General features: G+C 38.0%; 1 protein-coding gene and 1 pseudogene across 7 annotated transcripts; both read right to left on the bottom strand.

Moving 5' to 3' along the window:
- Window positions 1-1562: 1562 nt before the first annotated feature.
- Window positions 1563-3803, bottom strand: LOC122085153 (annotated as a pseudogene).
- A 2936-nt stretch (window positions 3804-6739) lies between these two features.
- Window positions 6740-14333, bottom strand: LOC122084282 (increased DNA methylation 3-like). 7 transcript variants are annotated; one of them, XM_042652388.1, is made up of 5 exons: window positions 13902-14319; window positions 11728-11871; window positions 11331-11501; window positions 10251-11242; window positions 6740-7219 (listed from the first exon to the last, which is right to left on the bottom strand). In XM_042652388.1, exons 4-5 carry the CDS (start codon window positions 11203-11205, stop codon window positions 6978-6980), a joined length of 1197 nt encoding a protein of 398 aa, XP_042508322.1. In that variant the 5' UTR covers window positions 11206-11242; window positions 11331-11501; window positions 11728-11871; window positions 13902-14319; the 3' UTR covers window positions 6740-6977. The 7 variants fall into 7 exon arrangements, with proteins under 7 accessions (XP_042508322.1, XP_042508323.1, XP_042508324.1 ...); XM_042652389.1 differs by having other exon boundaries at window positions 11433-11501; XM_042652390.1 differs by having other exon boundaries at window positions 11728-11833.
- Window positions 14334-14776: the final 443 nt, after the last annotated feature.

Here is a 14776-nt window from a genome sequence, read left to right as displayed (position 1 = left end):
TAAATCATCTGCTAGCACAAGCAGATGATCCTAGCAGATGATCCGCTCTCTCTACCAATGGCATCTGTATCCTCTATAGCGTGAACATCTCCTGGAGCGGAACTGTGAGGTGACACGTGGAATATTTGTAACATATGCTGTAGATAGTGCATATTAGCGATTGTACATGCGAAGTCGGGGAGCCCTTATGTTTAGGGAAAACTTTCTCCTCCATTGGAAGCAGCTCGAAGGCGAGGGGCTTGGCTTCTCCAAAGATGCACAAACATCCCCATTACAAATGGGGTTATGAAAAACAATAAAGAAGCAAACAAGAACAATATTGAAGCAAATAAATTTAAGTCACAATTCACCATGATCATCATCTTTTCCAGCTTCATCTTCTCGATAAGATCTGTCATTCTAACAACAACCCAAGTCTCCTCTGCAACTTCAGGAGAGATCTTGAAGAAATCAGGGCCATAGCTCATCAATAACAAACTCTCTTTATTTTTCTCTTATTTCGAAGGCAGCTTTGTGCTTGCTTGTTCTGTCTTTCTTTCTTTCTTTTTTTTTCTCTTCCAACCAACTTTTTGCAGGGGTAGACCTGCAATGCGTGAGCACTAGAGCATTCGTAGGAGGAGCAGCAGGAGCGACCTGAGACTCGTATCTATGAGCTCTTCTTTTCCCAAATTGCTCTACTTTACTGAATCCATTACTCTGTTTTTCCTCTAATATATACCATGAATCACTTAGAAAAAATGGATCTTAAAGTACCATTACCATCAACATCTTGATGCCCAGCTGGTTTTCTTGCTCTTCTTCGTATTCTTCTTCAACTTCTTCATCATCGGAAGTGGTATAAGATCCATGGAAAGAGCCAAAGCACCGTAGATCGAATCAAAGGCTTCTTAAACAAGTTAAGAACTGCATTATTTCCTTCTTGAATCCGAGAATTTCTACCCAAGTGGGTCTCTTCTTGTGCTTTCTATGGTTGCGGAGCCTCCCGATATCTTCCATGACTGATTGCCAGTTCTTGCGGGAAAAATCGATGGGAAAACCTCAAAACCCTAGACTTTTCGGTGCAGGAGAAAGTTTTACATCCAAAAAGGGGGCAAAACGATGGAAGTAAACAAAAGGCTCCCCTGCTTCGCATGTACAATTTCTAATATGCACTATCGGCTATCTGCACCATACGTCTTAAACATTCCACATGTCGCCTCATAGTGCCGTGCTACACAAGATGTAGTGCACCCCGCGCTACAGACGATCCGGATCCCTACTGGATGCCCTCAAAAGGGTAAAATTAAGGAAGGAAAACCAGGAAAGGGTTAAAAATGTTCATTAAAAAAAAAAATGGGGGGTTCAAAACTGCAATTGTGTCATGTGTCATGTATTAGGATTGTTTGTTCACAGTTCATTGCTCAAGGAGAAGTCTAGATTCAGTTTTCAATCTTCAAGACTCAACAAAACACATGAAAGGTGATCGATTTTTCAAGCTCTTTTTTTTTTTTTTTTCCTAGTAAAGGTTATATATATATATATATATATATATATAAAAGAAAATGAAATAAAATACATGAAAAGGTAGAATCTAAGAACTTCTTGTAGACTGGTCTAAAGGAAGGAAGAAGCCCCTAAAGCCAAGTGAAACAAACCCTCGCAAACAAACACTAACAGCCACATACAACCCGATCAGCATCACCCTTAGCAATGGCTAGAAGAACAGAACATAAGGGATTCCTTTGTTGTGCGAATGACACCAACTAATATTTGAATAATCTGATTGGAGAGATGCATCTTTTCCACCTAAATTCAAACTTCGATCTGAACCTTAATCTGGCGCCCTTTCCTACAAAAGCACCAATTGCACTGAGAGGTGGATGAGACTGCCGGGTGGACTTGAATAAAGATCTCCACAAAGCCCCATCCTGATCTGTTCCATCTTCCCTCTCATTCTCCTCTAATGATCTTCCCATAGTTTCACTAGTGAAGAATAAGGTCAACATCATCCCAACCAAGCATATTACACCAAGAAGCACCAACGTTATCCTCATCCCAATCCCTGCGTGATACCCATTCTCCACTTCACTCTTATGCGTACTCTGTGAAGCCCATAGAAAACCCACCGACCCTATAATTGCTCCGACCTTGCCGGCGGCACCTGATATGCCGTGACATGTCGACCTGAATCTCGCCGGAAAGAGTTCTGCAGGGACTATGAAGGTGGTCGTATTAGGCCCAAAGTTAGAGAAGAAGAAAATGAGGCGATAGAGGATCAAGAAGCCTGCATTATGATGATCGCTCCAGTGCTTGTAGTAAGGAATCCCAAGAGCGAATAAGCAGAGAGCGACGCAGACGAAACCCATCATTTGTATTTTGACTCTACCGACGTGATCAATCAAAGCGACTGTGACCCAATATCCGGGAACTATAGAGGAAATTGCGATAAGCGCATATAGCCTCGCAATATTAAATGCTTCTTGGTAGGGATTGACAGAGGTTTCTTGGGGGAGATAAGAATTGGAAATCTCAGGCTGGAAAAGGTTGGAACTGTAGAAAACAATATCTATGCGGAACCATGTGATGGCACAGGCAAAAAGATCCCGACCATGGCGTTGAAAGAAAATCTTGGAGAAAAGGCCATAGGATGGTGGATCTGGTTGGAACTGATCTGTATCTGTCTCTGTATCTTCACTGATCTCATTCACATGTACGTCCAAAACCTTCTCCATATCTTTCAAAGCCTGAGCTATATTTTGCTCCACCAAAGCTGTATATCTGTAAAACAAGGAACAATCATCAAAATAAGAGAAGATAAGAGAAGCATTCCCACATGCGAGCTGAGAGTGGATCAAGTCCTCATATGGCTGAACCACAGAATTCCATCTGTGTGGATTAGGCCATATAAGAATGATTCTCGTACAAGAACCTGATCCACAGGCAAGCCCAAGCTAAAGAGACTGTTGGGTCTGACTGCCACTCAGGGTTGCAATCCTATTCAATAATTCACTTCCTCTTATAGATTCTATTTCTTCTTTGACTGTCATTTGGATGCAATCCGGACAACAACTAAATTTCGATTATATCTTTCCCCTTAATGGCTAGCTTTAATGGAAGCATTACATACCTTGCAGTTTCGGGCATCATCATCCGGGAATAGTAAATCATCGCGGCGGGGATGGCTCCAATCATGAGAATCAGGGGCCACGCAAGATCCGCCTCAGTGGGAGTCAGTCTGGAAGGGTCGGGGAACCCGGAGGCACGATTGAAGATGGCACATACGGCCATGGTAACGGCGGAGCTGGTGAGGATCCCAAACCCTTGCATGGATAAGATAGCAGCGATGAAAGAGCCACGTGTGCGTGTGTTGGCAAATTCGGACATTATGGTGGAGGAGAGAGGATAATCGCCACCTATACCCACACCGATCCAAAAGCGGAATAAGCAAACACTGGTAAGGACACACTTCCTGGTGCGGCAGATGGAGAAGCCGCAACCCAAGGAGCTGGACACCATGAGTAAGAGAGCCAGGCCGTAGACCCTCTTTCGTCCCTCCCGGTCACCAAGTCTGCCGAAAATGAGGTTTCCGATGACGGCACCTAGGAAAGCGATGGACAGTATGATGGATTCGACGGAGGCGGGACTCGGGAGTGTCGCCAGAATAGTAGATGCGTCCGATGAGTTTCAGGACAGGAGGAATGCAGAAAAAGTCGTAAGCGTCGGTGAAGAGACCCATGCTTACGACTTTTTCTGCATGATGATTGCCTTAAATGGTAGTATTGTGTTTTCGCCGTCTCCAGCGCCCACAGCATCTTTAGTCTCATCCTCCCTGTTCAATTAGTTTCCTTGGGAGGAAGTTGGAGCTTTGGATCTGCATAAAAAACGAAGAGAATTGTATAGAGGATAAGTTAAAAGACTATTTTACCCTTTACTTCTTCGTCTTGGTAGTTACGATAACTTTTACTTCATCGTAACTTTGTCAGTCCAACTTCGGGGTTTTGCAGTTGTAGGGAAAAAGGAATCGTTAAAAACCTTATAATAGATTTCATCTGTGTGGATCAGATCATACGAGAATAGTTCTCAATATTGATGCTTGAAAACACGGTTGAGATTGATATGTGAGTAAATTATTAATGAAGAAAATTCCCCATACTTTCAATTGGCATAATGATCATATAATCCTTAGAGAGAACATATCCGCAGGCTCATTAGATTGGCTTCCCAAATAAATATGTTTGTGCTGGGAATAAAAAAGGCGGTGGTAGTTGTTCAGGTTGATGTAATGGAATCAAAGGTTGACTTATAAGGATTTTATTTTTTGAGAAATTTATATCTACCATCCCTCGTTTTTGCCCAGTTACATCACCCCATGTAGTTTGGTTTTTTACATTTAAATCTAAGAAACGGTGTTAGTTTTGAAATGAAAAAGACCTAACTACCTTTTCTACCTATTATACTCTTTTAACAACTTTGAACCTAAACAAAATCCCCAAATCCCATCCCAACTGAACCAATACCTTCTCCATTGAAGGAGAGGTGATCTTGCTTCCGGCAAAGTCGATACCCTCCGATCTTATATTCTAATTTTTTTTTCCCCCATTTTGCTCCTCTGAAAATATATTGGATTGTTAGGGCATTTGATTCAAAATTTTCAAATATTGTTCTCGTCGATTGTTAGGGTTAGTGTACCCCCCCAAAAATGATAGGAAAAAAAGGGGGAAAATCAGAAGAAGAAAAAAAATTTGATATTTAGTCTTAGACATGTACGCCTTCTTATGGACACAGAGCTAAGTATTCAAGCACCCACAAATGGAAGTTACACCCAAACACCAAGAACCAACAGAAAATTTTTGGGTTTTTGGATGATTATTCTCATCTGATATCAAATTTAGGGTTCGTTTGGGTTGAAAACTTAGAACGAAGATGTCGCTCTCCAGTTCTTTACTTTTTCAAATCTTCTAATTATACAAAACGCAAACCCTAGCTATCACCCTTGGTCGCCGCCTGCACGGATGGAGGCGGAGAAGAAGGGGCAAATGGGCTAGGGTTCCACGGTAAGGAGGAAGATGGGTTTCGGGATTCTTCGTTATTTGAAGAAATTTGCCCCAAGTGTTTCTTCATTGGTAGGTTGAAGAAAGAAAGAAGGGTATTGTGAGGATTTAGAAAATTTGGGTTCAAGTTAACAGAAAATACCTCAAACAAGTGAAACGGTGTTAGTTTGTTTAGTTTAAATGTAAAAGACGAAACTACAGGGGAGGTGATGTAAATGGGCAAAGGCGAGGGGTGGTGGATGTAAATTTCTTTTATTTTTTTAATCCTTTTCGGTTAGTTTAGAACTCTTAGGCTCTATTTGATTGTCACGAAAAAAAATAAATAATTAACTAATTAATTAAAAATATTTGAATTTGATGAGAGATAGACATTGCATCATGTGTCTGATCACTCTTGTCAAATTTAAATATTTTTGAATTTTTTTTATTCATCTCTTGACAACCAAACACAGCCTTAAGTATTTGCATCTATGAAGATTGCGAACCAAGATCCTTTCATTGTCAATGGACGGTGTCGTTTTTCTTTGAACTTTACTCCCAAGTTTTGATGTGTCTATCTATTTCGATTCCAAGCCTAATATCTAGAAATGTTTTATAAATTGATGGAATGATTTTCGTCTTAATTGGTTTCAGGCACTATTATAGTATTTAAGCATATAAGTAATCAAATATTTACTCTTATGCAAATAATTAAACATATATAAGAGTAAGACAGTTGGACTCCAATGTAAGTTCAGGGAAGGTCGTTGGTTCAAGGTCTTTTATTTAGTCTCAATGTGGGCCTTGCACCTAAAAATCAACCAAACAAATAGAAAGTGCATGGTGACATAGGTAAGAGTGTAGGACAGAATTGAAAACATCTATAATATTTTTAAAATATAATTTGATAATACTTATTGATTCATAAGTTTTTTGGATATGTTGCCCATATCATTATTATCATTTAATTATAATAAGATATTTACTCTAATCCAATATTGTTATATTTGATAATGATTCTTACAGATTGTTTGAAATAATTTCTATCCAACGAAAATGTTCCAACAAGAAAGTTGTTTGAAACAATCAACCTTAATATAAAGAATAATGGCATTGAAAAGTTAAGTGAAGATTCATATACATAGTGCATCATCAATTGAGATTGACAATTAAATTTAAAACATGACCTATCAAAGAGATTTACCATTACCCCAAGCCTTAGGACCATGACCATTAAATAATCAATAGGTTGGTCATAGTTCTTTAGCCAATTTTAGTTAAATGGTTCTAATCGATATTTCCTTCGAGTTTAAAATTGGTTAAAATATATAATTGGTTCCACAAATTCAAAAGATAAAAATTGCAAACCTAGGTATCAATGAGTAAATAGTCTTACAAAAATTCATATCGGTTGGTATTGGTATCACGAAAGTCCAGTATCACAAGAGTCCATGCCGATATGGTAAAAAAAAAGTTGACTGTTTTTACGATATCAAATCAATTCCTCATTGGCTGATTCCAGGGCTTTCCAAACCAATTCCATATCAAATCAGAGTCTGGACTAACCTATCAGCCCAAAACTTGCTTGGCTCCACTAGTGATATGCAAAACCCAAAGTTGAATCCTTTGAATTCGTATTATGTATCCCAAAAAATTAAAATAGATTAAAATGCCTTGTTTAGTGACATTTCTACTAGAGTCAATCATGCTAAAATAAATACAAAAATATGTGAATCAAACTTTTCTTCCTTAGATCTTCATTATCTCAAATTTCAAAGTTTTCTTCATTATCCTAAAATTAAAAGTATTACAACCTCATATAACCATACATCTAGTGCTAACAAAATGCAAACTACTAAAAAGGTGAAACAAGTACTACAAGAGCAAAAGAGTCTGCCCCATTGCATAGAATATTATTCAAACAATTTATATGTAATGTTGAGGGAAGAGTCAGTTACATCTTTAGCATCAGGTTCTGTATTTCATCACTACAGCTTCAAGGATTCCATCTGATCTGAAGTCAGGTTTAAACAATCTTGGGTCCACAGGTCCTGGCAGACTGAATGAGACTGAGAATGGTCCAGGTGGGCAAAGGTGCTCGGTCTTCATCTGAAATAAACGAGAATGTCTAAGGATAGATCTTTCACCTGTCACTATTACCCCTCGGATATGGACCTTCCCATCATGTTCAATCTCACAACTAAACTGACCTGCTCAGAAACATCATGGTGCGAATGAGATCCCAAAATAAAATGTAATAGATTTCCAAGCACCCTAAACATAATCTTCCTCAGAAAAAAATAAATAAATAAATAAAGGTGATAGTCACAGAAGCGGACACTCGTTGAAGCCAATAAAAGGCATGAAGAAATCATCTCATTGATTGTTTTCATATAAAAATTAGGCTACCAAGTACATATGAACCACCATGTACATACAATACTTACCCTTTTAATGTTTTTCCCTGCCCGTGTAATGGTGTGGTCTACTAAAAAGTTGCAGAAGATCACAACTTGATACTCCCAATATACCATCCAATTATTCTTTCAAGAAAAAAAAAAATACATAACATCCAATTAGCAACTGGATAACAATGGTCTGATGGATTCAAAACTACCTCTTACAAGACCAATGTGAAGAAAGTGACAAAGGGCACTGTGAATCTGATGCCAGTGACTCAGACTAGCATCCCCCAGTATCTTTAAACAGATGGCCTGTCAACTTCAAGAATTTAGAAGTAAAAGATCGATGGAAATCACTTTCAGCACCTTACAAAAAACTAAATCACTTCTAAAGAAGTTTTGATTGTTTTCTAATCAGACATTCAAAAAGAACAACAGGAGAAGAGCCACATTTAGATTTGTAACTTGAATTGGTCACAAGTTGAGAATGTTTGAACGATCACCTTCTTTCCATCCATATTATTCTACTGTTTGAAATGTAAATTATGTAATAATAGTGGCAGTAAGTATTACCAAGGATATTTATCAACATCAATTTTCTGCCATATTCTTGATTGCAGTACACTGGTGTCTCCAATATAAATATTTTTTTTTCTGATTTTTGGTGGGAATTTTTCAAGTAATTTTAGAAAGAGAAAATTCCTAAGTTTACTTTACAGCTTATTCACCGTAACATAAGGTTTGGATTTTCCCTCAATATACCACTATGCATCCAAGTCCAGAGAATCACATTGCCTTCCACATAAATCGATAGCTAATTTATTTGAACTCTTTCTGATTTTATTGTATCTAATAAAATTTTGGATATTTTCTTGATAGTTGGATAACTGACACGTTGATTAGATACCAACCTAGCTTGGGATTTATATCATCATTTTTTTCCAACACATACCAAACTTCTTTGCTATGGCATAAAAAAATAATTTTTGCTTCTCAGATTGGAAAATTTTGTATGTGCGAACTAAAAAGAGATTCATCAAACATAGAGTGGTCATTCAAAAATATAAAAGCTCACAGCTTAAGGTACCCCCATCCCCACCCCCACCCCCACCCACACCCCCACCCCAAAGAGAGAGAGAGAGAAGCTTCACAAGAGAATAAACCTACCTAAAATCTCCTATCCCTCCACTCATCCTCCAAACCCCATTTTAATCATCCCTCTCTCTACACATCTTTGCCAGAAACTTCTTCAGCAATTTTTCCTCGACAAAGAAACTATAGAAAAAAAAAAAAGATTCCCTTTATCTTCCTCTGACAGTCCACAATAAAGCTATAAAATGGGCGATCCACTAATCCAATCATGTTGGATTCTGTGCATGAGATTAATAACCTTTCAAACGACACCACAACCATGCAATGGACAAGTTTTGACCACTCAATACAAACCCTAAAGAACACGAAGGTCTCCTGCTTCTACTTCAAACTTCTATTCTTTGCCACCAACCCCCCACCCCTTTTTTTTGGGGTGTTAAATCTTCCATCAATGTCATGGGAATCTTTTGCTGCTTTCCCCCTATAAATCAGACCCATAGATCTCCATGACCATGTTGAATTTTGTTGTACATAAGATTGCCATTGACCTCTCTTCCTTTGCTTGAATCAACAAAACAATATAGGGATCCGGTTTGCCACAGATTTCCTATATAAAATCACATTGAATAGCAGCAACCGCTGTGACTTTGATCTAAGAAGGATCAGATTAGAAAGGCTATATGTGTTCCTTTGTGGACCAAAGATGACCTTTTTCTTCTTTTCTGGGGGTGCAAAACAGAGGATCTTCCTTTTAGTTATGCAAATAAGTAAATTCATAATGAATACAAAGCTAAAGGACTATACGGGACATCAAAGAGCAACATTTGAAACCTGAAAATAACACTTGTAACTTATCAGTACACTTTGAAAGAAAGAAAAAAAAAGCATCTAGCACACCCATCCTACTCGCAGTCTTTTTGAAGAACACTTAATTGTCAAGTTCTAATGAGAAGTGCATTTTGCTTTGGTATGCCAAGTGGCACTGTATCTACTCTAATGGTAGGGTGAGGATACTTGAATGATCAATGATCAATGACCACGCCTTCTGAGGCAAATGATGGACACCAAAGAAACTCCAATAGGATATTTGCTTTGATTTACCAAGGAAATTGTCAGTCCATAGTCTGATCCCCAGCATAATGAAGGGAATAACCGAACCCAGAAAAAGAACAAAAATAAAAGAAGGAATTGCCCAATCCAATGTCTGGACTCAGGCCTAAATTTCTTCTTCTCTTCTCTTCGCTAAATACAAAACAAGAACACTTGACTACTCTTTAATGCACTTGCTTTACTGGTTATTAGGGTACATTACTCTATAGTTACATGTGACAACTTTGAAACAACACCTTCTTTTGGGTGGGGAGGGAGGTTGGTCAACTCTCAAAAACATCAAGATACAATTTCAATAAGTGTGCAACAAAGAAAAAAGACACAAGGTTAAACAGGTAAATTCTGAGTTTCAAAGTTTCCAAAAAACTAGAAAATATTAGCCACATGATATATGAAGTCACTAGGAAAAAAAAAAGTGGGTCGACCAAACAACTGCGCTAATCCTGTTACTTGAGATGTTTTGCCCTATGCTGCCAAGTCCTCCGAGGGGCCTGGTTCAACAATTTACCAGCTCCACTGGTCAGGCCACTTGAACTTCTATAATTACATCTTCACATATAACAATGCATATCTATGAAAGAATAAGATGTGAAGTGATACTTTAAACCATGGCAGAGATCAGAGTAAACAAACTTACCTTGATCTTTCTTGACACCAGGCAGAGCGACTCTAAAAAGATATGCATCCCTACTCATTCCTATGTCAACAAGACCAACAGGTGGTCCAGCTCTCCCTTCTTTCGCAGTTCCTGTTAAAATGATAGAGGAATTTGAGTTCCATTGTTCCAACTTAGGACTGGAGAAAAGTGACACCATGGAAGGCCCACCCAACTCACAGGTCCTTGTAGAAAAAGTTCCTTCCATTGGATGAGCTTGTATGGGTGTAGGAAAAAGTTGGGGCAGTGCTTCCATTTGGAAGGGATCAGTATGGATCCTTTTCTTCATTCCAACTTGATGTTTTGCAGTGGCACTAGCACTTCCACTGAGAACCTTCTTTATTGCTGTTTCCTTAGTCATCTTGTCCTGGTCACTTTCTTCTTTGTCTGTCCAATACCCCTGGGGGTGTAATTGGAATTCTCCCATATTGATCTTAATATCATACATGCCAGTTAAATGCCTGAACCTTTCCAGATCCTCTAATCTAATGTATGAAGTATCAGGGTTATCAATCAGAACGGTTCCATTGACCTTATGGCTACCCTTGTGCCTTGTCTGCTTATGAAGATTCAGAGGGAAGAAACTTGTAAATTGCCGGGCATCTTCAAGCAATTCAGACGTCGGAGAAGATAATTGACCCTTGAAATATAAGTATAATGAGTGAAGTTTTAATACTGCACTTGGGTGTGCATGCTGCGAAATGTAGTAGTATAAATTTTCTACTTGAGGAAGACTAACAAACGAAGAGCCCAAGTCATTCAAACTGTATGGGGGCAGACCTTCGGCAATTCTTTGGGCAGCCGACCGCCTAGGGATATCAGTTTTGACATCAGGGCCCAAGAAAGTTCCCATGATGAAGTTGATCAAGAATCGCTGGTCATTCAAGGATGCTTCAACCAACTGTCTAGGAGGGTTGTTATTTTCTTGTGTATCCATCCCTCCTGTTCAGCTTCTTTTTCAGACCTCAACTTACCTATTTCAGGAAGTAAGACAACATTATAATTATGTCCAACAGATGGTGAATCCTTACGGAGCAGAAAATTGAAGCATAGTGGAGATACCACTAAACGACATATGCTATGCCAGCCGAATCCTTGCTCAGCCTGGCTTTATGCTAAGAAGTGCCAGCACAAGAAGGTAAAGCTCTTGATCTCAAAACCAACCTGGCCTGTCAAGCTTCTAGCACCAAGTAAAGCTCTGTTTGAGACCAGCAAGGTCGCCAGTTGCAAACCCTACATCAGATGATAGTCAAGTATCACCTTTAATCCAAAAATAAGGAAGGCTTTCTCAAGATAAAATGAAGATACAAGGCAACAAGATTTTCAAATCATAAGAGGATACACTACAGTGCAGAAACCTGAAAGGAACAATAAAAGTCGAAAGAAATATTTCCGGACAAAATTAGAGACTGCTTATGACATATGTACCACCTTGTCTTGAGGAGGCCAAGGAACCAACCTGATTCTACTCGAGAACAACATCATCTCTGGAACCACCCAGTAAGATATATAATGAAGAGCAGCAGTCACGACATGCTCGTAAACTGGATGAAGGACCATGAATACTGTAAAAAACAAACTTCATTCTTGAGTCTTGACAGACCTGTGAGACAAACAACATATTCACTCCTAAACTCAAGATTCATGGAGAGAAACAAATCCTAAAAGCCCAAAATGACAAAGGCATGATATAACCAGGGAAAGATGATTTACTTGTTTTACTACCATACTCTGTCTACTATTAGTATAGAATAGGAAAAATTACATAAAAGATACAAAACCGTTCGACAGCTGCTGCCAAACAAAGGTGCAACTCTAAAACACCATTTTTTTTTCTGCAAAGTCAAATTCTACTTCTAAATATGCTTATTTACCTTAAAACAAGCTTCCCACCCAGATTCAGATCATAATATGGTTGTTTGACCACTGACACAACCATTCGAAAAAAAAAACAACTTGCCGAGATTTCAGCGAAATTTCAGTATTAAACACTGATATAAAACGAGATTTTGAACCTTGGATTTGTGGGGCCCATTAGTTACTTGCGTGGAATTCTTTTCTGGACTGGATATTGACTTGCATGGGAAGGACTCTTTAAATGAAAATTTTGCTTTATCTTAGTTTCTATTTCTGTTTAACGAAAGATTAGGTAGATCTTATTTAGTTTACAATTATTATTTTGGTGTAACTCGAAATTAAATAGCAATCTAGGCCATTTAGATTTCAGTTACCATTTTATTTATTTCCAATTCTGTATTTTTGTAATGGAATATGTTAGGCCATGCAAGGAAGGTTTTATTTGCTGTATTAGATAAGAAAGAAGGCCCACTACTACAGCCATGATTTGGACAAACTATTTTGAATGGCTCTATGCTGTTGTAACTGCGACAAGCAGCTCTGTGGGATGCAGAAACCCCAGAGGGAGACTATGTCGGTTAGTGGGATTCTAACCTAGGTTTGGATGGGAGGCTCAATCATATCTTTTCCTTTCCATGTTCCATCTTCTTCTTCTACATCAATTTCTTTTGTTTCTATTTTGATAACCTGTGATAACCAAGCATTCAAAAGGGTAATCAAAGCTTTATTTCAACTGTTGGGTTGTTGCTTTGATCCACTGTAGACAGGCCATCGAGTTCCATCAGAGACTGATCATGTAAGTGCAACTTTCTCCCCTGCGGCTCCTCTGTTCTGGTATTTTTTTACAGCAGCTTTCAAGATCTTGATCCTCCAGACTGAGTCATCAGATTCAGTCTATATTCTAGTTATTCAATATCCTCTGTGGAACCTTCCTTCGATGGTAGTCTGAAACCGATCTAATGGCTGGATTGGTAGTAATTTGTGAGTTGTTAATTTTGTAGCTAATTTTGGACTGAGGTTTTGAAGGGTTATTCAACTCTATGAGGCCTACCTTCGATTGAGGTAACAGTGCCATCAGAGCAACTTAGTTGTTATTTCTGTTGCTACTTTTTTTTTCTGGTATTCTGCCTATTTTTTCTGTCCTACGATAGATAGACAACAGACTGGTACTGTTTGTGTCTCCAGACGTCAGGTTTCATTCCAAAGCATTGTTGCAAGTTGTCAAGGATCCCAAGAGTTGAAACACCATGCTGTTAGGTGTTACTGTTGTTTTCAGTTGCTGATTTAGATGCTGTAACATACTCATGGTTGTTTTCAGTTGCTGATTTACATGCTGTAACCTACTGATAACGATATCGAGTGATCCAACTGTCAGAATAGTTCTTAGTTGTCTTGTTGAGAAATGGTCTTACATTAGCACGGTTACTAACTAGTTTCTAGTTGGGAGTTCTCAAACATGGACTTCGGAAATCAGAAACTGTCTTTTATTATCAATCGAAACTCAATAATTTTCAGTTTAAATTCGGAAAATCAAGAAAAAAATAAAATAAAGGAAAAAGCATATGACGATCTCTGGAGACTTCGAAGCTTAAAATCTGAAGTAGAACTAAAGTGTATGAACCGAAAAAACTCATGAATCAAAACCCTAAACCCATCACTGAGAACCAATAAATCCAATAATCCATACAACAATCAAGCAAATAAGCTAAAAAAGAAAACGTAAAAAGCACAAGCATAGAAGAAACTAAGATCAGATTTGTATCTCTGGGAATTTACCGTTTCTCCGCCAGGCACTGACGTAATAGCAAGAGCAGATCGGAGCTCCGTTCACCTGGAAAAAGACAATAAGTTAGAGCTCCGACAGCCGTCTTGTTCAGCTTACCCTTTCTCACCACTACAGGTATCAGAGGAAAATAACTACTGTGTTCATTTCTTGAGTAATTTAATCTCAGACTACAGAGAACATGGTAAAAATGAAAAAAGATAAACCCTATTTTGCATCCAAGGATTCTAAACTCGGAATGGCCGGAACTGGTAAGGATCGATTCGGAATGGTTCCCAAAAAACCCTAGAATCGTTTCCTGAAACCCACAAATTTTAGTTTCAAAAACCCTAGAATCGACCGCTCCAAACGAAATTGACACCAATCCCACATTCCCACCGAGTCGACCTCAAAGATATTCGCTGTCTCCAATTATTTATCCACCATTTCTCATTCAATTCTTTACCTGCTCGTAACACGTGTTTTCCTAATCGGTTTGATTCCGAAATAAATGGTTGAATTCGATTTAATACAAAATGTGAAATCAAAACCTAAAGTCTACCAACAAAAAAAAAATCAAAACCTAATCATTTAATAAATGATTTCATGCATTAAAATCAAAATCATTTATAAATGGTCTTGTTTTAAAATGGTTTTCTTATATTTTTTAATTTTTTTATTTAAACAACTTTTAATCTTTTAAATTTTTAGTACAATTAACGTAAATTATAACATTGAATTGAATTATTTATTGTTATATGTTTTTTTTTAAGTAGTTGTTTGATCATTGATGTAAATTTAAATGAAAATGTATGTAAACTTAACATTGAATGATTTAAACTTACTATGTATAATGTATATATTAACCAATTTAACAGTTTATTTAAAC

The sequence above is a fragment of the Macadamia integrifolia genome, chromosome 7 (assembly GCF_013358625.1).
Source record: "Macadamia integrifolia cultivar HAES 741 chromosome 7, SCU_Mint_v3, whole genome shotgun sequence".
NCBI classification, from domain to species: domain Eukaryota; kingdom Viridiplantae; phylum Streptophyta; class Magnoliopsida; order Proteales; family Proteaceae; genus Macadamia; species Macadamia integrifolia.
Note: the sequence above shows the minus strand (reverse complement) of the source record. Positions and strands in the feature narration are given on the sequence as shown.

What these genes read in the sequence shown, in the direction of transcription:
- LOC122084282 (XM_042652392.1), bottom strand. Translation starts at nt 11,205, where the DNA reads ATGGATACACAAGAAAATAACAACCCTCCTAGACAGTTGGTTGAAGCA. An exon ending in TGGTGTCAAGAAAGATCAAG is followed by an intron (nt 7,220 to 10,250) that starts GTAAGTTTGTTT and finishes GTTTCTGAGCAG; the next exon opens with GTCAGTTTAGTTGTGAGATT.